The sequence below is a fragment of the Harpia harpyja genome, chromosome 6, assembly GCF_026419915.1.
Source record: "Harpia harpyja isolate bHarHar1 chromosome 6, bHarHar1 primary haplotype, whole genome shotgun sequence".
NCBI lineage: Eukaryota > Metazoa > Chordata > Aves > Accipitriformes > Accipitridae > Harpia > Harpia harpyja.
In genome coordinates, this window is record NC_068945.1 from 23,925,296 (window position 1) to 23,952,589 (window position 27,294).

Consider the following 27,294-nt stretch of genomic DNA (forward strand, 5'->3'; position numbering starts at 1 on the left):
AAGGGAGTAGAACCGCTGAAAGATAAGCGGGCACTGAAAGCTCATACATTCACCGCTCTGAATGGTTTTCTTGTGTTTGGGGAGTTTCTCCTTAGAGAAAGACAGATCCAGAGTGCTCAGTACCTCACCCGAGGTTGGCTGTAAAGCTGGGCTCTATAATGGAAATACAGATTATGCTAATTGAGATGAAGTTTTATAGTGCTAATGTGTATTTTACTCTTCTGTGTGCTGAAGTGCAGCCTGGGTCTGAGGGAACTGACAATGTCCTATTCATATGTAAAATGTTTTGAAGGATCTGTGGTTTGGAATATTTCAAAACTGCTGCACGAGTGGATTCTTATATCTGAAAGCAATATTATCTGTGTACAGCTCGTTGCTAACAAAGAAAGAGTGCGTGAAAGCGGCTTCCCAGCCTCTGCGTATAGACGTACAGATCCTGCTGGAAGAAGTCGGGAGCACTGGAGAGCTTCCATGGCCCGATGGGGCTGGACATGGCCCAGCAGTGCTCTGCAGACCTGGACCTGCCCTGATCCAGGTCAGCTGGGGCGATAACCAGCTGCTGGAAAAGTAAAAGGTCTTGCAAAGAAGCCGATTGCGTCTCTGTGCCTTGGGATTACTTGGAGTTTAGAAGTATTAAACAGTATAAACTCTTGGAATAAGACAGTAAAGCCTGGCTGTGTATTAATTATTACTCCAGACATTTTGCAAATCACAGAATCAGGCCTTTACTGTCTGTGGTACTTTTTTCCTTTTAATATCAGCTTTTGGCCTTCGCATTGCCAAGGAAGTAGCATCCTTAATTTGTAAGAGCTCATCTGCTTATCCAACAAGCTGCAGTCGTAATCCTCTTTGGCGTAATGAATGACTGCTCTGGAAGTGATTACCGCAGGATTTCATACTTTCTTTCCCGATTATCAAATTGTTTAGCGCTTCTTTTTTGTAAAGAAAATTATTGTTCATAAATCACAGTGAAGTATCAGGAGGATGTGATTGCACTAAAAATATCAGGGGCACTGCTTCAGAGGTGGTAAATCTTGGTCCATCTAGACCTGTCACTAGGACAGAAATGACTTGTGTCCCTTGATTTCTGTTTGTGTCAGGTCAGGTGGGCATACGTGTGTGTGCAATACTTCTGCCTGAAGTTCAGAGACCAAAAGTTTGAGCCTTTCACTGCTCCGGGTTAAAATGACTGCTGCAGCTCTATTTTCTATTCTGCTTGGCTTGTGAGAAGACTTGCTGTGCGTTTGAGTATATCCATAGCAAATATGATTTTGTGTTTCATCTTCAATGCACATCTGTTGAAGAGCAGCAAAGAAACAGTAGCTCAAATAGACTGCAGCTGTAGCAGCCGTCGTTTTCATTTTGACCGTGATTCAAGATAAATGCTTTTAAAATTACAGCTTTCTAAAGAAACCTTCCTCCTTTAAAGGTTTTCTCTCACTCCCTCTTTTTTTTTTTTTTTTTTTGAGCAAGCTCATACATCATGTTTGTTAAGTAGGCTGGTCCTGACAGTGTAATGGAAGTAGTGGGAAATACAGAAAAAGAAATCTAGCTTCTCATTTTTTTAGGACAATGCAAATGTAGCTTTTTTTTCACTGGACCTACGTTTACACAGTTTTCGTTTGAACTTGCATCAGAGAGATGGGATATAGCCAACTATCTACAGGCTTGAAAACTAGGCTGATAAGAAGAACAGGGTAGAGCATTCAACTCTTTGCTATAAAGAGAACCCAGCAGCAGATGTGCCTGCTGATGTTGTTACAGCGAGTATCTAGAAATTGGAGGCAGGCATGTTTGGAAACCTGTAAGCTTCACTAGAAATTTTCCAACCTTCCCAGATTATTGCAGTCTCGTTTTGCAAAACATATGGCTAACTTGGGCTGAAAAAGTAGGAAAAAGCGTAACGTCCAGAAAGAGAGTTTTTCTTTGCATTTTGATATACTGGATCCACAGCGTTCCTTCATGCAAATGCATAATGTGTGTGTGTTTGTGAAATACATATAGTTGAAGTTGGTCACAATTCCTTAGTTTCTTACTTCCTTTGTAGAAAACTGCATTTGAGATGAAAAAGAAAGAAAAAAGGAAACAAAGAACTTCCTCTTAAGTTGATGTGGATGGTAAAAAAATTTTTTTCTTTTATTTGTGAAGACTTAGAAATAGTTCTGGGAGAAAAGAAATAGAGCATTTTGATCAACATTTTGGGACATCTGGCTTTGCTAATGGATGGTGTAAGCCAGGGCATACACAGAGGTGAGCAGGCAGCTGAGGTGGTCAGCGAGCCATCCAGAATTGACCTACGAAAGATTATGATGCCCCTGAATCTGCATTTCATGCCAGAGAAAACAAGGTTGTATCAGAAAAGTTCTGACCAAGTCTAATATAGTTTGTAGTTTGCACCCACAGAAATTCACTGCATTAAAAGCAGTGTATGCCTGTGTGTGACAGAGATAAACAAAACAGAGCTCTCCTTGTGTGAGAAGTAAAGCCTATGGAAAAGTCTCTTGGTTTAGGTTTGTGGATAATTTCTTGAGACTTCTAAAGAAATTCCATGTGGATTAACATTTTAAAAAAATTACTGGAAAAAAGTTGCTCATTGTTCATTAACAGGAAAGATGTTGTGCTAATTTATGCCACATGCAATGTCCGTAGGGTGGCCAAGGATCTAAGTCTCTGCATAATTTCACCCAAGAATATTAACTTCCCCACTGTGCCCAATTAAACCCATCCCATGCTAATCTGAGAACAAACAGGATAAAATACAAATTTATTTCTGGAAATCTGTCTAAAGCAAAAAGTAATTAAATATCTCTCTGTTCTTTGGAGGGCATTTACAACCTTTGTAACTAGTGATTAGGGCTTAGAAACAAATGTTAAGATTCATTTCCTTGGTGTGCCAGGATTTATTTCATGTAACTTCAACCATCAACGCATCTAGGGTTGCTGGTCAGTGGAAAAGAGGGGAGCCACTTCCAGAGGCACGTGGGGAGACCCACCTCTGCAGCTACGGCTCCCTGTTAATTGTAGGAGCTTAAATGAGTAGTTCAGATTAGACATCTCGCTTCCTAAAATGAATTCGATTTGTAGCAACTAATTTGCTTTGTGGAGGTCTTTAACCTTTTCGCCTCTGTTTTTCTGATCTGTGTACTGAGGACTGTTACTTTGCTGGTCCCTGGTCTGTAACTAGCGGCTTTGCTGCTCGTCTCAGCCGTAATCATTTCGCTAAGGTGTGACCTCTTCTTTATTTTCATCCTTCACTTTTGTCGTATCCATCCACAGTCTTACTTCATTAAGTCCCTCCGGTACATGATTGGGAGTGGAAACATCAGGGGAGGGTAGGATGGACATGTTGAATCAATGAACGGGTATTGCTAAACTAAAATAGAGCATCCCTGTTCCTCAGGTGGAGCTCTAAAACCTTGAGCTTTTGGGGTTGTTTCTTTGCTGTGTACATACAGCACCCAGCTCAGTAAGGTCTCTGGTTTGTCCGTGAGGCACAGTGGTGTTACATGGGGTAAGGTGCTCTGGTCACTGATTTTTGCTTGTTTCTCACGCTGAGTAAAACCCTGTGTTTCTAGTTGCTGTCTGGTGTAAGGCAAAATCTGGTTCTCCGTTAACGTAGAGAATAAGAATCATCTCATATCTGCATTTAAGACTTTGGCATGCTCATATACAATACCTAATCTGATTTTTACTTTCTAAAAATAGATCTCCCAAGCTCCAGCAAAGAAAGCTGCAGTTTTGCTTTCAGAAAATGAAAGAGGCCAGACAAGAGTTTAGTCATAAATCCTTGTACCTGTAGTCTCCGGATGAAGGACCGATAATTTACTCTAAAATCCTGAGCTCAACGCGGCAAAGCACAAGGCCCCAGATGTCACAAGATGTTGCTATCAATCCGTCGATGTTTGTGAACCACTGCTGAAGGATTAGTGTTTGTAAATCATTGCCGGGAGAGCTATCTAAAAGTCTCCTTACTCAGGCTCCGGAGCGAGTGCTGGGTGACAGCATTTGCATTCACTCCTCATGCTTCTGGTTGCTGATTAAAAATTAACCCTTTCATACCGTTCAGTGTCCTTAGCCTGATTAGTCTGTAGAAGGGGGCATAGGAATTTTAATGAAGTTTGAAATGAGGTAGTCTTTTTGTCGCCGATTTTCCGATTTTGTCTGTGGTTTGGACTTGGCTGAAGTCTTGCAGAGCAGATTGTTGTAAATTATTATGGAAGCCTCATTTTTCTGAAGCAGAACGAGCTGGTTACTAATAACAAGCTTGTTCAGCATGATTTTAGCTAAATGTCTGAAAGGTATGTGGACAAGATGTTCCAAATAGCAAAAAATTCTGTCCAAGAGCCTCTGACGAACTCTGGAAAAGGGTTGCTTCCTAGGGTCACTTACTTCAACTTTGCCCGGAGTATTTTCATGCTTCAAGAGTGTTGCATGTGCAAAATATTGTTGGATGAGCCTTGCTTGTTTTGTATTCGGATGTGACCAGTTTGCCCCGAGCATAATTCTTGCCGGTACAGATGGAGCAGTAGTTTTATAATATCATTTATGGGCATATACTTACGATGGAGCTATGGATGTCTCTCTGTCTCTGAGAAGGTGTTTAGTGTAGTATTTGGATGTGTATTTCAATGCTCCGTCCTATGTACCCAATAGAAGTAATTTTCTGTGCTGCTTTGGGGTCATAGCAGAAGTCTATGCAAGAGTTTGGAAGACAAACCATGTCCAAATCTTTAGCTGAAGAGAATCTCTGAACTTTCAGTATGGGTATAATTAATTATTCTTGCTTTGCTTTAAAAATTCAGGAAGTTTGAGGGCAGTAGCTTATTTAAACAAGGCTAGAGACACCAAAGATGCAAGTAACTGTTTTGATGCTGCTATCTTGCCTGGGCCAAGTGGCACTGATTTTTCTGTCTAGGTTGGGTAGGGAATGTGTAGGTGAATGTTCAGCCCTAACCCAGTTGTTTACAGCTCTAAAAGGAGGTACTAGGTTATGTACCTGTTCTTTGCTGGCAGTAAGATGCTCCATGGAAAGCATTAACCCTGGCCTGAAATTAGGGGCAATTGGACAGCAGTGTTAGCTGGAAAGCAATGTACCACAGCCAAAAGAAGCAAGCAGACTGCTGTCACTTTTCAGCCTTTCATACAGAAATCAGACCAAAAAAGAAGAGAAGTCAGACCAAAAAAAGGAATATATTTGACTTTTTTCTTTAAAACAAGAACAGGATCCCATCTTCAACCAGAGTCTCACTATATTGCTTCCAATGCATACTTTCTCCTCAGCGAGACAACTCGTATCCCAAATAGGTGGAATGAATTATGTATATCAGCTTTAAGCAATGCTGTGTTAGGGAATTTTGTCTTTGTACCTTAGACCAACATAATGAAAAGTTAAATATTAATATGTCCTCAGAACTTTTCTCAAATATTTGTAACATGAGTCAGTTAATTTAAGAGGCAGTGAACAGAGGTAAAGCTTCTACATTTGGTTTTTGTTATTGTGCAAGTAATTAGAATAATCCAAGCAATGTAAATTAAATGTTACCACGTAGGAAAATGGTTGCTAGATAGCAGTTGGGGAACTTTTATTCTACAGAAATCTTGGAAATGGGAACTTCTGACATTTACGGGATTGTAGGATGGTAGTGATACAGGTGGCTGCTGAGTGCACGTACCCAGCGTTCAAAATGTCACTTGTTTGTCTCTGCAAGTCCAGTGGAAGAAGTGACAATTATTTTGTGTGTCTCTTCCGGCAGAGTCTACTCTGTGACTTGATCCCACACAGCTTGTGAGAATTGGTTTCATTTGCCCTTCTGACACTTTGTGAGAAGGTGACCTTTATGGTTTTAAGTCTCCAAGAATCTTGGTTCCCATGATTTTTTCCCCACTTTCTCTTCTGTCCAGATAGTTGCAGTGTTCACATACCTTTTCAGGCTAGTAATCTCCCAAGAGAAGTGCCACGATGTCCCCTCTCTCAGTTTCTCTGTAGCTCCTGATAGGGAGAGGCAGAAATTGCATTCGTGTGGCTTCTTATTGTAAGTATTTTTTCCTGTCATTGTTCATCCTGTGGGAATACCGGAGGTCTCCCATTCTGGGACAGGGTCTTCATAGGTTACTAAGCGCATTATAAATGCCTTCTGCCAAGTCAAGGTGACAACTTAAGCCTGGTTCATGTGTTTCTGTGTAAATGATCTTCAGTCTCTGAAATGTCACACCAAAAAATGAAGGCTTTATACCCGATGTGCCCACCTGCGCGTTCCCCCTCCCCACATGTGCCCGTTATTCTAGGCACTGTTGTCTTGCGTTTTTGGCTAGATGCACCCTGGAGGTGACATCCCCTCTCGTAGATGCCAAGATCTAGTAGGTGCCTTGCCACGTGCGTTTACTCTTGTCGCTTGTAACCCTGCCTCTGCCATCACGGGTTCAGGACCTGGGGGACCTGGGGAGGAGATGCTTGTGAACACATCGATTGTTGGACCGCGGTGGGAGGTTCAAAGGTCCTGGATGATGATCTGCAGGCTCTCAGTATGCTCCCAAACCGTGCCTTTCCAAAGGGTGTCTTTAATTTGAGGGTTCTACATTTTAATTTGTAGTCATCTAACGGAGCAAGACTGTGGCAAAACCTCTGGACTTTCTTTCTGCACAGACACTAGAAGGTTTGACTGAGGAGGGCTGTGTTCTCCTGCTCAGTGCACTGTAATTCACAGGTCAAATTCCTGCTCTTGGTACTAGTAAGTCTAAATCGAGTTTTTGAGAAGTTGTGCACAGATTCTTCTGTTCTGAGCTAATTTAAGGCCTGCACATGGAGCTTCCTTCTATGTATATATACACAGATGATTGTTATGTTGATAAGCTTTCAATTCAGCAAGGCTGTTTATCTTTCTCTTTTGAGAAACTGACATTTGGTGCCTAGCTAACATGCTCTCCAGACTTGCTATTAAATTAATGACTAGTGATTCCACAGATTTTAACAGATGGGCCAAGATTGCATTTTGGACAAATCATTCCTGGAGATGGAAAAAAGGTCTTATTCTTACAGCTCTTGTATTTAAGTAACAAACTAACAATTCATTCAGTTGCTCGCAATCCTGGCTAAACTCAGGGGATTGCTGATTTTGCTGCAGTTGCAGTATTAACACTACTCTTTAATCATTAAGGGCATTCAGTGCTGCTGTCAGCTGCTTCATACAGTTAGTCTACATGAACGTGATCTTTTAATCAGTTCTTGGAGCCATGCATATGCAATACTTATCATTAGATTATAATTAACTGTAATTATGTATGGAGATCAGTGCAAGCCATAAAATGTAAATTTAGATATTTACTATGTTAATAAGAAGATTTGGTGAAGATAAAGGGCTTGATTTTTTAATTTTCACTACCACAATAGCATGATGGAGTCTTAGTAAAAGTGTTGTTATAATTAGTATAGCTGCAGTTAACATCCATACTACGTCTTTCTTACTGCAGACTGCTATAGATGAGATTCAGGCCAAAAAGGTCATGTCATTCACATAATGAAACAGTGCCTCAGAGAAGCTGAGACAGTAGAAAACAGGTTGCAGGAGCCCTGAGAAGTGAGTTTGTTCACAGGCATGCCAGCAAGTGTTTTGAACTATATATAAACATTCCTGATAGTTATTCACCTAAGGACAATTTTGCAAAAGGTGCGAGTGGGATTTCTGCTGAGGAAAGGGGAGCAGTCCCCTGTATTTCAATGCTGGCATTAAATTCGAGGCAGAAGTATTCTCCGGGTGTGCACAGATGTGCTGCGTACAGCTGCGTCAGGGCGTGCCGTTCCTGACAACGAGAAACGGGGAAGCGAGTGCTGTGTTGAGCTGCTGTGTTGCTATGCTAACTCCGCAGTCTTCTTCTAAAGGCTTTATTGAAAAAACAAACCAATTAAGTAATATTGGGAATCATAAAAAAGATTTAATGGTTTCAGTGACTAAGGTTCTACATTAGCATTTAGCTTTTGCTGGGGAGACAGTTGCTTTGTTTGTTTGTTTACATCTGGGAATCAAATCTTGCATGTTGTGCAAATAATTTAATCTTTATGGCTGTTACTGCTGCATATAAAGTGTTGCTGTGTTTATACCTGCTGGCTAAGTGAAGCAAGAAGGGATACATTTATGCACATTGCTCTTTACTGTATTTAATGGAAATGAAAAGTGAAGTAATAAATTAAGGAACACCACACTAGAATTCTTCTTCATTTTGGAACAAAGCATCAGTGTTTCAGGATCCTGGTTAATCACAGTCTAATGACCTGGATACACTGAAATGTTCCCCTCTCCCTTTCCCCCTGCTCTGGTGTTTTAAATGGAAATGATGTGGTTTGCTGTTGACTGGAAGGCTCAATTTTGGAAAGATTTCTTGTAATGGTGAGGGGGCTACAAAATGATTTTCAAAGCATCCCTGGACGCAGTTCCTGGTACAAGAATATGGAGGGGGACGATAGACAGGGAGGGGACAGACAGGAGCTCTGTAGTTAGAACGACTGCTGGATGTCTCACGCCCTCGCTTTAGTGTTTTCTTCCTAAAACCACTTCCAAACCCTGGAAGCTGGCATTACTCATGCAGAAACTTTTTAAAGTTTTAACTGTTTTAAACACTTTCTAAGTCAGCTTTTAAAAAGGCACATTAGCGCAAAACCAAAGGAATCACAATACTTGGCTGTGTGACTAAAAATGCTTGGAAGTTAATCAGGTATTTAAACATGTAAATTGAAGTTATAGCCTTTAATAACATTACTATCCTAACTGTGAAGAAAATCAAAACATTTAGCCAGTTTGTTTACTAAGCATGTATGTCTGACTCCTGCCACAAGACCTGTGGAATCTCTCTTTGCTCAGGGGAAAAGCGACACGGCACGTTATTAGATAATTACCTTCAATTGAAAAATAGATAGGAATTGAGCGAAGGAATCTATTATGTTTCCAGATTGGAACTGTATACAGTTTTCTGTGGTTCATACTAGTTGATGTATCAATTATGATTGCGTATTAGCCCTCTGTATTAAAAGATGACTTGACTGTATTCTCTGACTCTTGGCTTGAAGCCTGCAATATTGTGTCTGCAAGTGGTGCAGCTCAGAACCGTTGCTGAAGGACACTTCAGTAGTTTCTGGTTACAAAACATGGCAAGCGGTGGTAAAAGCGTGTCTGACTCTGCTTAATGCCTTCAGATTCCCAGCAGGAACATCTTTTCTTTCCTTTGGTTGTGTCTTAATTAAACCTTGACGAGACAAATCTCCCTTGGCTGCGACGCCTGATGCTGGTGTCTGATAGCCTGATGCTCCTTCCGTAGCTAGCGGAGCAAGCTGGGGCAGAGGAGTGTTTGCGGAGGATGATGTGGGCCACGTGAGATTAGAAGGGCAGGCAAGCTCTTGTTCTCCTCGTGACTCTAGAGGGTGATCGGAGCCGAATGGCTTCTTAGGTAGACTTTTATGGCCACAAAGGTCTAACTTGAAACGCATGATCTCTGCACCTGCTGGGGCTCAGGTCAAGGTCTCTCCTGGAAAGCACTTTATCATCCAAAATGCTCCTCAGTCAGACCTTTGACAAAGCCTTTGGTTTGAAAACCTGCTGGTTTCCAGCTGGGATGACATAGCATAAGTTGGGTTTTGGATCAGTCAGATATTCAGTTGCAATATATAGAGCAAAATATAGTTTGTAGCGAGAAGTGCAGCAATGATTGACTGTATGCGTGTCTTGTACTGCCGAGTGTCTGTTCTAGGAGAAACCAAAGAGTTAGGCCAAAAGCTTTAAAATTAGACGTTTTAATATTAGGTTCCTGTGTACTTCTGTATTTAGGCTGAGAGAGGCTCAAACATTGCCTCTCGGAGATGCTGATTATAGGAATCCATCCAACTCCTCCCTGACGATCAGAGAAGCAGGTACCTAGCACTGCTAAAATTGTGTCACTTTGGTCCCTATGCTTGAATTTTTGTGCACCCAAGCTGGAAGTTGTTGGATAACAGCTTTTGTGAGAGGGGAACCAGAGCGCTTTTTTTTTTTTTCAGTAACTTCCACAATAGATAAAGGATTTAGCTCTCGGGCAATTTCTCGGGAAAGTAAAATTAGAAAATAAGATACAACACTGTCTAGAATCCCAGTATCTGTCAGAAAATCTCTTCTTGCTGTAGGTATTGCAATAGGTTATGGCTAACCAATGTTGCTAACCTGTATTAATTTCAATTTCCCCTTGCAGTAATGCGTAGAAATCCATTTGGGATGGACATTTGCTGCCGGAAAGGATCCAGAAGCCCGCTCCAGGAACTGTATAATCCCACCCAGGTGAGTGTCTTGTGGCTATGATCAAACTTCCCAGCCCAGTGTACAAATACAGTCCCTCTGAAAGGTATTTTGGTCTGGTTTTTCTCATTTATATGTGGTAGCTGCCTTCAGCTTGGAGAACTGATCCTGGGATCTGCAGAGTTTAGGCATGAAGTTCTACAGTTTGAGCTAAGGGCCTGATTTTTAAAGGTTTTCAGTTGTCTAATGATGTGGACTCCACTAAAATTTTTTCCTTAGGTACCTAAAAGCCTTAAAAGAGTACCTTTTTGATCTCCTAGCTAGAAGCTGAGGCATCGGAATTGAATCTGTTGGATCAACACAGAGTGGCAGGGCAGGGTGAGAGAATGCAACATGATATACATGAAACAAAGAGTGCGGTAAGACTAAATAGCGATAATAATACATGAATATTATTTATATGGCTTTCAGGTAGACAGCTGCCCTTCCTGTCCTGGCTCATTGCTTGTATGGAGTCTAGACAAACACAGCAGCTCATACTCTTCCTTACACTGTGTGCTATTTAACACCTGATGGTCTTGATGGGAGCTTAGGATAATCTTATGCAGAGTTCTTCATGTGACAACCAGCGCGGGAAAGCTACCTGAAATTCATGCTCCTCTAGATCAGTTTATTCCCTGCATGTGGGCTGAATTGGCACATTCAGGAGCAGCATTTCCTGTTGGCAGCTGAGAGGAAGTGCTGCCATTGAGAGAAAATGCCAGCTGACTATTAAACATATTTATTAAAGTTTAACAACCGCCTATTATATATTTATCCATCAATGAATACATTGAGTTTTACTAAATTGGCTATTAAGGAAAGTGACTATCCCAATAAATCTGACTTGTTAGATTTAACAAGGCAGTAAATGTTTTAAATACTATTTGATTATGAAGAGACTCACTATATAGTGTGCAAAATGAAGTCTAAGTGATTTAAAGTATTTATATGAAGAATTGACAACAACCCAAAGATATGTGATATCTGTTACGTAGTGCAGTAAAGCTCCATTTGCTCCATAGTGTTGTTTTTATGAACAGAGGCTGACTTTCTAATTCAATTTGAATTCTGTGCATGGCTGGGAACATGAGTTTATCATACTAATATACTGGCCTTTATTGACCATTATGGGAGTTAGCATTGGGTAAATGGAAAGTGCATGTAAAAGCCCTGAAGAGGAACAATCCAGTGCTAAAAAGGAAAAATACTAGCATTTGTAGGTTAAATTTAAAGACTCTTTGCAGATGCTCAAGAAGGGTGGGTAAGGGAAAAGAGACTGCTTGAGTAATTAGTCTCTCTGGGGTCTGCTGTGTGTTGGTTAAAACCTCCTTGCCCTTTAACATTGTTAGAGGCCATCCCGTAAGAAAGAAACATCCCCATCCACTGAAGGGCCGTAATCCCAGAGCCCTTGCAAGCTTGGTCAACTGAAAAGATTTCTTGAGCTTCCTGAAGCACGGGATGCAGCTGGCAGCTCCTTCGCTGCCTCTCCTTCCTTTCTGCGTGCCCTGACCAAGCAAACCATTAGCATCCCTTTCCGGGCTTGCCTACGAGCCAGCCGGAAAAGTTGATGTTTGGGGAAGCGCGCCAGTTCTTGCAGCTGATGTTGAACTAAGCAGATGACGTTTTTTACGCCGAAGTGTTTCCATCAGCTTGCTGACATCCGTTCTTACCAAGCTTTTAGTTTTTGTCGCTTTCTTTGTTCTTAATTGATGTTTGTTTGCTTTTTGGATGGGGCTTTGTGTGCTGCACCCAGTCCTAGAAGGACTGGCAATGTCAGGCAAGCAAGTGCGCTCATTTTGGGAAAACAGTAACAAGAAAAGGCAGTGAGTAGAGGCTGCCATAGAAGACAACAGACTGGAGATGACCCCCTAGAATATTTCTTCAAATATGTGGGTAATCTTTCTTTTTCCATTTTTGCCCCAAAATATGTCTGTCTCTAAGGTGGCAGATTAGACACTGGTCTATATTTTGGCAGTAGCATTCTTGTCCTCAAGAATTCACCCGTGTTTCTGAAACTGGGGGAATGGAGATCAGACCCCTCATCTTTCTCGTGAGTTTCTTGCTGAAGCAGTTATGATTGGCCATTTGTAAAGTTAAGTCAGAAGTCACTATATAACGAATATGCAAGAAGATATTTTTGGCCAAAATCTCTCTCTTACTGATCTAGATAATTGAAAAAATTGGTTAGATCTTAAAGATGACCCTTGACCATCAGAACCTTTTGGACTCCTGGTGCGGTGATCCCATGTTTTTCTCCTGGATGCCGATGGCTGCATGTGCCGTTACAGGAACTCTTTGGCACTCAAGTTTAGCTGCCTCATTGGAACGGTGGAGCTGATCAAGCAGATATTTGTAGTTCTAAGGAATCTGTGTAGTTCAAACACCAGTCTTAGGCTGCTGAAAGATGCCCTGCAGCTATGGCTTTGGATTACTATAAGCTAGGTGCAGTTGTGATTTTTTAAGGGTAGGAAACTTTAAATATTTAATGTGTCCATGTGCTTTTTTTTTACATGACCTAGTATAACGGGAGAACCCACCTATGGCTCACCATCCTCTGCTATAGAGTGCACCGTACATTTCACGTACTTCACGTTTCCTCGCGTAGGTAGCAGTGTGCAACCGTGACTGCTGCTGCTGCCGTTCGTGGGAATGTCTCGAGGATGCCCGAGAGAGGTGGGCAAGGGAGGGGGCCCTGTGGGGGTCCCTGCTTTGAGATGGAATTAAGGGCCCATACGTCCTCGCATGGAGCGTGCTCCTGGCTGTTGCCTGTCAGGGGAGATGAGAGTTTGGCCATCGACTGAAATAGGTGCCAGATAGGGTCAGTACTGTCTCAGATTTAAAATGCTGTAGTTTAACAGGGATAAGGTTTTTTCTACTGTGTGTTCAGCATCAGGTTGCACTGCCCTCATAAAGCCAGATGGAGACAGGTTGATTTACACCAGCTGAGAATTTGACTGTGGGCATTTACTATGTTGACATATAACAGCCCCTCTGATCCTGCACTGTTTTGTTTCCTTCTATGGAGTTGAGTTGTTTGCAAATGCCATCATTTGTCTCTTGAATCTCTTTTTGGTTGGTAAATGGTTGTGAAAAGAAAAGGAAAGGGAAAGGAAAGGAAGAAAGAAAAGAAGAAAAGAAAAAAGAAAAAGGAAAAAGGAAAAAACCCAGAACCAGAAAGGAAGATTTGGCTTGAGTAAATTCAAATGTAGCAATGATCTGGAGGTGACTGAAAGGGTGGTCTGGTGGCTTGTAGGAGCTGAATGTTAGAATTGCAGTCATTTTCAGTGGGCTGATCATAATTGTTCATACATTTGGTGGAGAAGGAGAGGATAAATGGGTGGAGATAGCACTGAATGAGGGCTAGAGAAAGTGTCCATGACAGAGCCCATGCATTATTTATGTCTTAGTTGAGTGTCTGGCCTTGTGATTATTGTAAAAGTAGGAACAATGCTTTTGCTCTTTTGCCTGTTGTAATAGAGCAGAATGTGGGAAGTGCATTTGTCTGTGGACAAGAGATTTCTACTCTAGGGCTTTCACTGCAAGATTTTTCATGAGCACTAATATACCGTGAGGGAAAGAAAAGTCAATGTACTGAACTGGATTTACACTGAGTAAGTGGATTTCCAGGCTGTGGTCTCCGCATATATGGCAGGCAGTATGTAGCATGTCTTTGAGTCCCTATTATCTTTTTTTCCTTTTGTTTTCAGGTAGAGGTTTAGTAATAAGCTGCAGAGGTTCCTGTGGCAAATTTTGAAGGCTGAAATGGACCATTTCTTTAATGGGTTTATTAGAAAGCCAATTTGGATCTGTATTAAGCAGAACTATTTTCCTTCTGCCACATAGTTGTAAATAGAAAGAGAAAGAGGATTCAATAGACAGCAAGTAGCAAAGGAGGAAATCGAGATGTAACTGAACACAGATGAAGAGCCTTGCAGGAATGTGACGTAAGCTTGCATTGTACGAGTGGGTTTTTATTTTTTTGTATATGAAACCCCAGGAATTTAAGAATATGGGTAAACAAATATTTGCAAGACATATTCTTAGAAGGCAACATATACAACTGTGTCTTGTAATTTGCATGACTGTGTACAGCCCCACTGCTCCAAAAATAACAGATAATTGTGGATCAGCCCACGAGCTGGAGTCATGAGAAGTTCAGAATTGGGCAACATCATACTTGAGGCTTGCATACTTTAGTGGTTAACATTGATTAGTTTGGTGCAGTGAATGTGCTACTGAATTACAAGAAGTTGCAAACCAAAATAGACCAAATGTTAAAGGAATGGGAAATAATTGCATCTTTAAAGTTAGAATTCGTCTTCTAGTTATCAAGATTAACATTTAATTCTCATTAAATACAGGCTGCATCATTGTTTGATCTAACTATCTAGACTGCTGAGAGAAGCACAGCAGAGATCCAGTCCTGTATCCATTAGGATCCAAATCCAAGGATGAGTTTGTTTCAGTTTCTAGTTTGACATTGCCTGACTAATTCACGAGTCCCCATGACTATTTCACTAAAGGTCACACTGTTTGCCATTTGTTTCTTGCCTTTTCAAACATGTTTCTTTTTGTTGAGGAGATGTATTTCCAGGTGGCTGCTTTTGGTGTAGCTGGAGCCAGGATGTCTAGTGATTTGCTAAACCTGGTGAGTCAGAGCTGTGGACCTTGCCTTGCCTTTGTGTTATGAAATTTTATTGGACTGGTTTGGAGCAGTCATTCTGACATGACCCATTTCTTTTATTACATCTGCTTTTTTAATCCCCTCCTTCCCACCAAGTGAAAGGAAGAAAGCGAGCTGTTGCCTTGCAGACAGTATTTATACATCCTCAGTCACCTCAGGCCACAAATGCTCCTTTTTGGGGGCTGCCGTGTGATTATCTGTGGCTTAGGCTGCCTGGATAACATCAGCAAACATCAACCTAGTTCAGCCCACATCACTCAACTTTCATCTGGGTTCGTAATTTCCTATCTTCAGTTGATTTCCACTCACTAGGATGACTCTGTGGGCAACTGTACTGGTTCCTGGACAGAGGTCAGCTCTGTCAGGTCCTGGTCAGCTTTGTGGTCTGAGCTCTATGTATGCATTGTCCACAGCACTTTGAATCAAAGGTTTTAACGCTTAAAACCTGATATTTCTGCCCTTGGTGATCCTGAGGCGCTAAGCACTGTGCAGTTTGTTTCTGTGCTACGGCTTCTCATTCTTAGAAACACAAGAGCCAAAAGGCAGGTCACTGAGTAGGATGAAAGGTCCAGTTCTCCTGGTTTTGTCTCTGGCAGCAGGTGACCAGGACAGACGACAAGAAGGATAAAGCACTCATCATACTCTACTGGCGCACAACAACCTGTAGGTCATGAGCTTCCTGAGCCAGACATGTGTCTTCACCAGCTACATCATGCAAGAAGAGCCTGAGATGCCAGACAGTTACTATATCAGTCAAAAGGGGTGAAAAAACCATAGGTCTCCAAAGTTACTTACCAATTTCAGTAAGACAAGAAGATTACACCAGCACTATACACCAGTGCTATATACTAATTTTTCTCCTGTTTTCATGGGAGAAAATATATGTTCTGGGTGCCAGATTTCCTCCTAGGGACAGCAATACAGATATCCCGATGTGAACTTCAGAGTGTAAGAAATAGTGCAGTTTTGATAAAGAACAATACATGAGAATTTATTGATGCTTTGCAACTGAGATGAATAGTCATAAATATGTATGTGTCCTCCTTGAGGGCAAGAAGTGGCCCAAAAGTTTTACCAATACTGAAAACATATGCTGTGCTGATCTTTGTAGGCAAATCTGTGCAGATAATAACAACGTGCTAAGTGCAACTCATAATCACAGTATTTGGCTGATCATAGATTAAAAACTCGTTAATGGAAAAGATGCAGAATGGAGACATAGGGAAGAAAAGTCAACGTACAATGACAAACTTTAGGTACATACTCCTGTTGATGAACAACTTTCTATGTAATTAGCCTCGCTTTCTGCAGCAAAATGCCTGCTGATGAAAGAGCAGCTAATTGATTTACTCCGTGGATGACTTCTTATGCAAAGACATTACTTACTGTCACGCTTGGAAGTTGTAAAAGAGCAGCTGGCCTGGGATGAAATATTACATTAACCTTAGCAGAAAAATTACACTAGTGAGAATGCTTTGTTATTAATTACTGATTACAAATGATAAGAGCCTGTTTTAGATGCTGGGGAAATGACTTGGGGAGGCGAGGGTTTCAGGTACACTGTGCTTCATAGATCATTCATTGTGACATGATGGATGCCTTTGTAAGTCAAGAGGAATTAATCAGACAAGTATGTACAGTAACTACCAGCACTCAAGGCCAGAATTATCCCCAGGACATGCTCATTCAAGTTACTGCAGTGCATTGGGATGAATTTTTGGGCACCTGTGTTTAATAAAAGACTTGTTACCTGCATGAAATGAAAAAATAGTTGTCATTCAAAATAGCTCAGATTTCCCTGATAGAAAAAAAGCAGCAGACACACCTCTCTCTAATTTCTCCAGTCCTCGACTCATATTTTATTATTTTGAGAGCATATGAGTTTTAATATAAAGGCTTAAAAGTATGAGAAGAAAGATCTCGTCATACAGGAGACATGCCCAAAACCAAAAGGGTTGTATGTGTTGGAGGGGAAAGAGGATAACACAACTTTCAAAACTGGGTATCTGTATGTAATGTGTGGGCTCCCTGTTAGACAAGCACTTGGGCAGCTGGGTGGAGAGAAGACCTGGGCTCCAGCGCTCTGACCCGGTGCCGTTGAACAGCTTTTTGTGTTTAATTGTCCCCAAATCGGGCCTCTGGTGACCTGAACCATGTTGGTTCAGTCAGATGCTTGCTCTGAACTGAGTAATGTTCAAATGGGGCACCTGCCTCTTTCTCTGCATTAAGTTCCTTTTTTTTTCCTCTTCACTTGAAAGTTATATACCAGAAAACCTGGATAATCATACCTCAAAATGCAGGGGGATGTGGCGGTTTGGAGGATTAGGAAGCAAAGGGCAGTGGGAGAGTATCAGTGTTTGCAAATAGGTATAACGAGCACGGATTTCTGCCACTGGCTCCTGCAGAGGCAGAGCGCATCCTTCCTGTCTGCACTTTAACAAGTGCTCCAGCATCATTGGCTAAGTACCTGTATCCCAATATTCTCAGCTTAGACCTTGTAAATGTAGGCTCTCTTGCTCATTTCTGGTGCAGGTAGTTTTTGGGCAGCTTTCTCCATTGTGTGAAGGGTAGCAACTGTGTTTGTTTAAACATCTGCCTTTTTTTTTCTCCTGTGTTTTTTGTTATCAAAGAGGTTTCTTAAGTCTATGCAGCAGAATCGTAGCCCACTTGCAACAAGGCCAGATGATCTCTTTAAATCCAGAGAGCCCAGCTGCAACCGCTCTCTCCCTGAGGGACTGTAATGTAACCCAATAGACATAATTATGAAAATGAGAGAACACAGACATAAAACCTATCTACTGGTACTTGTAATTGTCATATATTATCTAACTGTAATACTAAGGAGGGGCAGAAGGAGTTGTTAAATTTGCAATTGTTTTCAGGAGATTAGATTCCCCAAGTCCCATTTTTACACACTTAACTGTATCTGATGTAGCACCCCAAGTCCTACAAACTGACTCGTAATATTTATTGATATTGTATGTGATATCGATATGTATTATTCATTTGTTTTTTAGCTCTGTACAATATAAATTAACCTCAGTAATGTAACCAGTTGCACCTTACCAAAGCTTTCTTCAGTAAAACTGCAATAATCTGCTTGTCTGTTGTCGTGGTTTAACCCCAGCCAGCAACTCAGCCCCGTGGAGCCGCTCACTCGCTTCCCCCCGCTGGGGTGGGGGAGAGAATCAGAAGGTAAAAGTGAGAAAACCCGTGGGTTGAGAAAAAGATGGTTTAATAGGCAAAGCAAAAGCTGTGTGCATAAGCAAAGCAAAACAAGGAATTCATCCACCACTTCCCACAGGCAGGCAGGTGTTCAGCCATCTCCAGGACAGCAGGGTTCCATCACGCCTATTGGCGTTTGTCTTCCCAAGTCACCATCACTCTGAACGTCCCCCCAGTTTATATACTGGGCATGATGTAATATGGTATGGAATACATCTTTGGCTCGTTTGGGTCAGCTGTCCTTGCTGTGTCCCTTCCTTCCCACCTTCTTGTTGCACTCCCAGCCTCCGCTGGCAGGGTGGTATGAGAAGCTGAAAAGTCCTTGACTTTTAGTGTAAACGCTGCTCACAAACAACTAAAACATCCGTGTGTTATCAACATAATTTTCATCCTAAATTCAAAACACGGCACTATACCAGCTACTAGGAAGAAAATTAACTTTATTCCAGATGAAACCAGGACATCCGTTTATGCAGAAAGTTTCAGGAATGCTTCTCTGTAAATACCACAGACAAAGCAAGATTAAAATACTACCCCTTGAAAGATGTGGCTGCAGAAGCCAGTGTCCTTTTGGGACTAGTGTGCTAAGGAGATTCATGGTACTGCGGGGAGGCAGCCTGTAGAGTTTTTGTACAAGTGTATAAATCGTTAAATCAAGCACAGATTATTTAAGGGTGCTTTCCAAGTAAGTTTTCTCTTTGCTGAAGTTTGTGGGGAGGTGTAAGGTGGGTCGAGTCGGGCACTGCAGTCTCATCCGTACCACTCGCTTGGCATGCTGGAGAAGCACGCTTCCCCTCCCACGGGGCTGCACCACATGGTTATGGACAGGGCTGAGCAAAAAGGTCAGCTGGAAAATACGCAGATTGGGGATGGCTGAAACTCGCTGTGAATTTGGGCTGAGTTCTTCCAGTAGTAGTAGCTGGGAAACACTTGGGTTGACTTGGGGTTAATCTCACAGGTACGTGTGGGGTAGTGATGGGCTTCGGGTGGTTTGACTGTGCATCCCACGCTTGGCAGCGAGTGCTCAAATCACGTACGTGGGTGACACAGTGCACTGAGTGTCTTCAGTTTCTCCTGTTGATGCTGCCTTGCGTTCTGGAACCAAACAGAAGAAATGAGCAGGATTTCAGGCTAACAGGCTCTTTATTAAGCCTCTTGTCATGATGATCTGAGGCTATAATAGAGTAAGAGCCGTGGTTGTTTTAAGACCTGGTGTGCTCACCTGTTGGCTTAGTAAAACAAGGAGAAAATTGTGCCTTGCTCTGTCAGTCTTGTTTGTCTGACATCGTCGGATCCTTGTGAGAGCAGTAATTAACAGTTCACTGAATCTAAAGTATGAACTGGAGGGGCCCGGGCTGTCGCTGCCGATGGTCAGGGCACTCTCCCAGAACGGGAGCACCAGGAGCCAAATCCCTGCAAGCAGAGGACATGTGCCCCACACACGGGAAACACCCTCGCTGCTGGTTGTTGGAGTTGTTCTTATGTTTGCTTGTTTAATCATCAGGCTGAAAGATTGGTTGTTCTGCTAATCATCACCTGGGCCAGCTACACTTAAACTGCTTCTATTCAGTAGTTTCAGACCTTGCTTCTTATTCATATGGAAGAGGTGTGGAAAGAAAAGGAAAAAAAGTATTTTTACAAGGTAATACCTATACAGCATTTGAACATGGCAAAACCAGCGTTTATATTGTGTATGTCTTTTTTTTTTCCTTTATAAAATTAACATAGCAGCAGTCATACTGGGGCCACTCACGTAGATCTTTGTTGCTCAACCAACCTGCAGCAGTTGTATATCCTGGTGTGGATGGGGTCTTATGTTTGAACCATCCCTACGTTCGTGGGGCTACAGCAAAATGTGGGGGGCGGAATGAAAACACAATTTTATTTCCTTCACACTGAGACTATTGTGTAGTTAGTTGCATTGGGGTTGGGGGAAAGTGGCTTTGTATTCTAGGTTTTCCAGCATGCTGTAGATGTTTCTGTTCATTCATAACCTTGGGAGAAAAGTGAAACCTGGCCTCTTGAAAATTGATGGCAAACATCCTAAGCTCTAGAGCCCAAACCTCTAGTTAAAAGATCTGATCCAGGGGATCAGAAAGGGGCTATAATTGCAACCATTGTTTTAACTCCCTTTTCACCATTCCACACATTCTATTGCACTAGAAAATGCTGAAGAATGTAAGTTTGATGCTGAAAAGATTTCCTTTTTTTTTCTTCTGGTAGTGACATAGTAACTATAGCCAAACCAAAGACAGTTGGCAAACTTACAGTGCACTGAAGTTTATATGTATTTCTGGTGCCTGGAAAATCCAGGAAGGAGTGTTCCTTTCTTTTCGATCTTAAATCACATCTGAACAGTATTCTGAGTGCGGTTCCAGCACAGGGCTAAAAGCGAAACATTACATCCCAGCTGTAGAGGAACAGTAAAAAATCACAATATTCCTGCAGTGAGATTGCCTGGCTGCACGGCAAATTAGCAAACCGCTGTAGCTATCAAATTGATGCCCTAATATAAATTTTTTCTCCCTGTAAACGTGGGCTGTGTCTTAGATCATTTCAGACAAGCATCTGGGGATTAGTAAGAGGAAGTGAATATTAATTCAATCAGAGGACAGAAGATGAACGTACAAGCTGGCGCAGGGAATTGACATCAGGAGCCGAAGTAACAAAGACATCTCTAGCTGGGAGAGGACAGTTTCATCTATTCAGGTCAGGCTTGGCTTCTGCCTTGCATATATTTTACTTATGAAATGGTAGTTGAAGGAGTTGTATTTATATAGCAATATAGTTAATGTCATGTTTTGGGAACTAAGCCTTGATGTCAATAGAAGGATGGAGAGCTGGAGAGCAGATGCACAGTAGTAGCTTTCAGTTCATTTTGATACGTTAAATATTCATAATAAGCTCAGCTGAAGGAGAAAAATGTTTCGTTGAATTGGTAAGGAGACGCTGAAATCGTTGGTACTTCTCCAAAGTGTAACGTCTTTCTTAATGTAAATTGAATGAAGGTTCCTGTGGTGAAGGTGAGATGCAATATTAGCTTCTTCCACAATTGCTGCTTTCTTTCTGTAAGTGATTGTTGTGCCAGTGACATCACTCTATGAACTAATAGCCAAGAATGACTATTCTGAGCAGTTTGTGTAGGCACAGCAGAGGCTTTTCCCTTCTTTTTTTCCATGGCTTTGGACCTGCAAAAGCCTGTGTATGGACTTTCTTATGTTTAAATGCCACATATTTACAGCCTGGAAACAAATCCTTCCACACTGCGCTTTCCAGGCATGGGCACGCTGTCACTAAGCGGGTAAGTCCTGTGTCTGTAGGCTTCTCTCACCCCCTCTATGCACGCATTTGTGCATGGTTTTCTGCTAATCTGAGTCTCCATCTGAAGAATGTGGGTGCTCTGCTCAGCCCGCTGCTTGATGCATGGATGCGAATCTGCAGAGACGCTTTCACCTCTGTTTCTGCACAATTTCTAGCCCAGGTAGGGCTTGGCCCCTGGCAAGGACTCAGAGGCTCCGGGGTAACACTAAAAACTAATGCAACCTGCATATACAAATATGCGGTTGTGTATGTTTGGGAGTAAATTTTACACCATCGAAAGCTTTGCATTGACAGTATGATGGTGGAGCACGATGCGCACAGCTGAGTCGTGTCCAGCTCCCAAACAGCCTCGTAGGGCTCTGTTATGCTGCACGCAGGGTGGCTAGCTGTAGAGATGGGAGTGATTCCGCTGCTTTCTCTGCAGCTGTTTTTATCATCTTTATTTCATGTAAACTTGGGTTAATAAACTGTTGCTGAATTTGCAGGGGGGTAGGGTTGTCTCCTTGCCGAGACCTACTTCTGTGTTCTTGCCGTTCCTCCTCCCTGTTTCCTCGCACCCTGAGGTCTCCTTCTCAGCCTGATGTCTTCAGCTCTGCTCAGTTTCCTTCTCCCATTCCTACCTTTTATCTTACAAAAACGAGAATATTTTTACATGAGTTACTGTACAGGTTTATGGTCACAGCTTTATCAGAAAGTGGTGGAGCCAGACAGTGAGCGAACGAGGGTGAACACTTGATGGCAAAGCAGATAGAGAGGAGTGACTTGTCCCTCTGAAAATTACACTTTCATTTATTTGTTTATTTTTAGTCAACTAGTGCAAAAACAAACCAGGCAAAAGAAAAGATTTTTGTCTGTGTGCTGGTAAAGGGAGCTCAGTGTCTTCTTTTGAGCTTATAAAAAGCGGTATTGCTTTTAATGGGAATGTAGGAAAATTCTTTTGTGTCAAGAAAGTAATGGCAGGCCAGGTCTTGTGTTTATTAAAAACGGAGGGAGCTAGAAAACAGGCAATGCAAGATCTGTGGTTTCACCTCCAACAACCTCTAAAGAAGTCATGCGACACTGAGATGTAAATGTATCAAAGGGCTTTGTATTCAAAAGAGATGTAACAGATCGCTCCATGCATCCTGCTTAAGATCCCTGAATGACATAGCTGCTGATATGTAGCAGATGGATTGGTGGAGTTTTCAAGCATCACCTTCATGCCTTGCACAGAGTATCATGTCCTAGTCCTCTTTGAGGGACCCACTTCCATTTTCACTTGGGCTGTTAACTGAGTTACTGTATAAAATATTGACGCTGAAGGAAGAAAACTGCCTTTTTACCCAAGTGTAAATGATCTTGAAACAAAATACATGGGATAAAAATGATTTCTTAGGCAGGTTTAATGAATAATTGATTCCTGCTTCTCATGACATTATCAGTGTAATTAAATCGGTGGCTAAAGAAGTAAGACAGAAGGTATCATCTGCTAAGACACCGAACCTCTCTATCCGACCATTGGCAAAGTACTGCCATCTGTTATTAAAGGCTGTCCTGCAGTTGTGCAGGTTCAAGATCTGTCTTGTCAGTAACAAGTCAGTGTTGTGTAAGTACCAACATGATAAAAATCCATGTGTTCAGTCGGTTATCTGTATCCAAAAATAACCTAAATAAGCTTCCTTCCTTCCCTGCCAAACCTGCTCCTGTCTTTGGAGGCTGTACATTGAAAAGACTCTCGCTTTGTGCAGATTGGCTTTGCCCAGCGTATGTGGGTGTTGGTGCGCATTTCCAATGGATCTGTCACAGAACTACTGGTGGTCACTAACTTGGGTCACTCACCAAGCCCAAGAAAATGGTTGCCGTTGTGATTCCTTTTGCTCCATTAAGAAGTATGTTGAAAAATTCGGAGAGCCTTGAGGAATAAGAATAGGGGATAGGAAAGCAGTCCAGATGCAACTGGCCTTGGCCAGCATGTGTATCTTTAGAAAACATACTTATATGGGACTGTTTTTTCTTCACATGGGTTCTGTGTTGGAGAAACGGGGCACGGAGCATAATTGCAGAGGCCAAGCAAAGATAAAACTAAAGGGGAGACCTCAGCCTGCAGCTGCAGGCACTGTTAGTAAAACATTCATTTAGAAAACAGAGTTAAAAATTTATTACAATTAACAGCTACCATTGCTTTATTCTGCAAAATTAATTCCGAGAAGCAGCTTCTGACTTTCCTGTAAGCAGCATCTCCTGGACACCGCAAGGGTCTCTTGGAATAACGCGCTCCCTTGTGCGTCCTCACTGTCGCACACATCAGCCTCAGATCCCTCGTACAGTGAAGTGCTAGAGTACATTTGTCGTGGTTTAACAGGACAACATTTCACTGCAAAGCTGCAAGTCCACATGGAATAGGAAATCTAAATACTGTACTGCTTGGTAAGTCAGTGTGTAGGCGATGAAATGGTCTGATGTCTTTTAAAAGTCAGCGGAGGTCTTGCCGAGGTTGGAGCAGCCCCTTGTATCGTGCATAAGAGGAGTCTCATCCAGCGGCTACTGAAGTCAGCAGAAAGACTCCCCCGTTGCTTACTTTGCCCTGGGGTCAGTCCCTTAGTTGCACAGACTTAGGGAAATGCTCCATTCACATTGTTAGCAGCTCTGATTTTATTATAAATACTACATTGAGCAACTGGTCCCAGAGAACTAATGTCTGTTCAGTGATACTCAACCATGCATACTGTAGTCTGTGTCTCTAAGTGTAGGAACATTAGTGCTTTCGTTGAGTCACCATAATGATAATACAGTAATCATCACCACATCAAAGTCGCAGCAGTAGTAGCCTGGCAAGGTGCAGTTCTTGCATCCTGCTGGGCTGCGGGTATGTTCAGCCGATGCCGTTGTCTGAGCTGGTTTGCACAATGAGCACACCCTACATCTTAATACTGGTTTTGCCATTAGTACTTTTTGTCATCGGATCGTTATGTCTCTGATTCCACACTTGTAAAATGAGTTATGCCTGTTTATCTATTTCTCAGGGGCATATTGGTGGGATAATTATTGTCTGCACAGTGTTTTGATTGTAGAAAATGACAAATATAATTACCGGTTACAAGTTAAATTGTGCACCTACCAAAACTATGCAGCTGCCATGAGATGTATCTCTTAAATTCCTCACTTACTTGACGGCAAGCCAAGTATTTGCTCCTAACTATAATTAATCTAAATCAAAATGTACCCATTTGATTTTCTGACATATAACATTGTCACTGCAGCATCCACCAATATATACCAAGACTGAAACATTCATCTAAATGACATCAGGGAGAGCCAATGTTTGTGTGGAGGCCTTTATAGACCAAGGGCAAACTGGTTTCTCATGCACAAATATGAACATGCATGTGTGCATACCCCAGCTGCAGCTGAAATCTATGAATTAGGGATGTGCTCAGTCCTGCCAACAGATTTTGCACCAGTCTTGAAAAGTGAGGCTTTTGTATGCCTAGTGCTTTATTATGCATACATAATACGTATTAGTAAACCTGAATTTTGATTCCACAAGATAAATTTGCATGACTGGGTATGGTTGGCTTTCTGTACTCCAGCTGCCGAGCTTTGAGCTGAAACAAGTAATTCTCAATGGGAAGAGTAATTGTTTCAGCTCAGAATTAAGTGGCTAATCATTAGGAATTCAACTGGCATGAAGTGCACAACATTAATCATGATACACTAATGTGTTGTCGACGTGGATGTAGTGTGTACTCCACTGAAATTCTCTAATTAATACAGGTGGGTTTTATTGGAAAGGGTTAATGTGTGCTCTGTTGTTAAGCAGGCTATGGGAGTGTCAGACCCTGAGACCCAAGGGGTTTTAAAGAGACTGCCCTGCTGTTCAGAGCACACTTTAGTGAGGGCTGAAACCCTGAGAAAGGTACCTTTTTTCCTGAAGTCTGATGCTAAAGATGTAGCTTGAACAAAGTAGTGTGCATGCCCTGCATGTCCCTTATGCCATGACAAGGGAGTCCCAGCTTGCACCAGCAGTGCAGCTGGGTTGCACAGAGCTGCGACGTCTCAAGCAGGGGACAGAGATGCTCGTGCTTGAGGTAGATCTGGTCCATTGGGGGGCACGGACATTGCCACCTGCCTGGCAACTTCCACCAGCACCCTCAGACCCCAGAGGCACGGACCGGCTGTGCTCTGCATCCCAAGAGGCTGCGCTGGACCTCTGCATCGCAGTCCCGGTGCTGGAGAGCCGGTCCTGCACCTGGGGCTGTCTCTGCACGGTCTTGCTACCACCTATCTTACCCTGAAATATGTTTGATCTCTGTTCTGAAACTACTGAAAGTATGATACTATAACATAATGAATGATGATGAATATTAAACTGAATAGCACCTGGCTTATTTAGAATAACTTCAGAAAAAATATTGCTATTTCCCTGTATTGCAGAAAATTCCCTACTTGCTGACCAGCAGTTACTGCATGTCTCTGAAACAAAATTATTCATTCTATTCCTTTGCTTTGCAGCAATGCAAACTCCCGTGTTGAGAATTAAAAACAGTCTCCTATGTTTAATGCCTGAGGGCACAAATATAACCTGTTTAAATATCATTTTTCAATTATCCTTTGAATCATCTGCCTTACAACTCTTCCCAGACTCTGTAAAATACCCTTCTGACTACCTATCAAAAAAATAGTACATTTGTTCTTTCAGTTCATTTCCCTAAACTGTAATCAAGCACTGTCTGTGTAATAAAAATGAGAAGAAATGTCTGGCTGGAACAGCATTCTTCGCTTTTATTATTGAAAAATGAATTAATGTTCCCTTATCAAATATAGCCATTTAAAAAATCATTCCATTTCCTTCCATCTTCAGGTTTTGGGTTTTTTAAAAAAATGCACAGAGCACCATTCTTTCCTGATCGTAAAGGCCAGGCTTGAGTTGTTTCTTATGCTATAATTTCATGAAACCTAAAAATGTATTATGGTAAATAGCCTGTTGAACTCTCTTTTGTTTAAACATAGCTGAAAGATTATAGACCCTTACTATATCTGGTCTAAGTTGCCATTTACATTAAAGCAGCGTAGCACAGGCTGTTAGTGGAAATTATATTTAGGCCTAAATTGTATTTAGCCCTGTGTGTCTTAGTTTGAAGCCTATTTCCAACCTGACTTCGGCAATTAGAAAAGCGAGTGATTCATTCAGGTTTCTGGTTGTTAAATCTCAGGGACAGGCACTCAAGCACTTTTGAAAGTGCTTCCTTTTCTGTCTCTGTTCAGCGGAAAAGAAACGGAGGGAGCACTTCAACTGCTCAACTTGGAGGCTTATTTTTTTTCCGTTCACTGTAGAGGTTTTATGAAGTTCCTTGAATCGGCAAAGGAATGCAGACCAGGTGTCTTAGTCTGCCAAATCCAAACAGTGTCATTCTGCATCCGCTCTTTGCTCGCTTTCCACTGCCGTAAGGGTTACACCGGGTTCAGGGCAGCGGAGGGTTGGCCTGAAACAGCCACGGCCGGGTGCCTTCTTGCGGGTCCTCACAAGGCAGCAGCAATATCTAGGCAGGTATCGGAGTGAGATTTGCTTTGGGGCGGATTCCAGCCACATCTTTCCCAGTGGGATCTATCCAGCTGCAGAAAGCGGCACTTGGTGGTCCGGCTCTCTAAAGTACGAAGAGAAACGGTGACCACCCAACTTCCCCAGCAGCAAAGCGTGGGCTCCCCAGTGCTCTGTGAGCCGATGCTCGGGAGCTGCTGGTGTGCTGCACCGAAAGGAGCTGAACGGACCAAACGAACCAGAGGATCTCC

The 27,294-nt window shown here is 42.2% G+C and overlaps 1 protein-coding gene across 3 annotated transcripts in view; it reads left to right on the top strand.

The window, feature by feature from the left end:
- CHST11 (carbohydrate sulfotransferase 11) overlaps positions 1 to 27,294 on the top strand; it is a 175,568-nt gene that overhangs the window by 65,258 nt on the left and 83,016 nt on the right. For 2 of the 3 annotated variants that reach the window (XM_052790276.1, XM_052790277.1), the window contains exon 2: positions 10,210 to 10,295. In XM_052790276.1, coding sequence (XP_052646236.1) covers positions 10,210 to 10,295 — 86 coding nt within the window. Of the gene's footprint in view, positions 1 to 10,209; positions 10,296 to 14,881; positions 14,944 to 27,294 lie in introns of those variants that run through there. The other variant, XM_052790278.1, reaches the window with a different exon arrangement.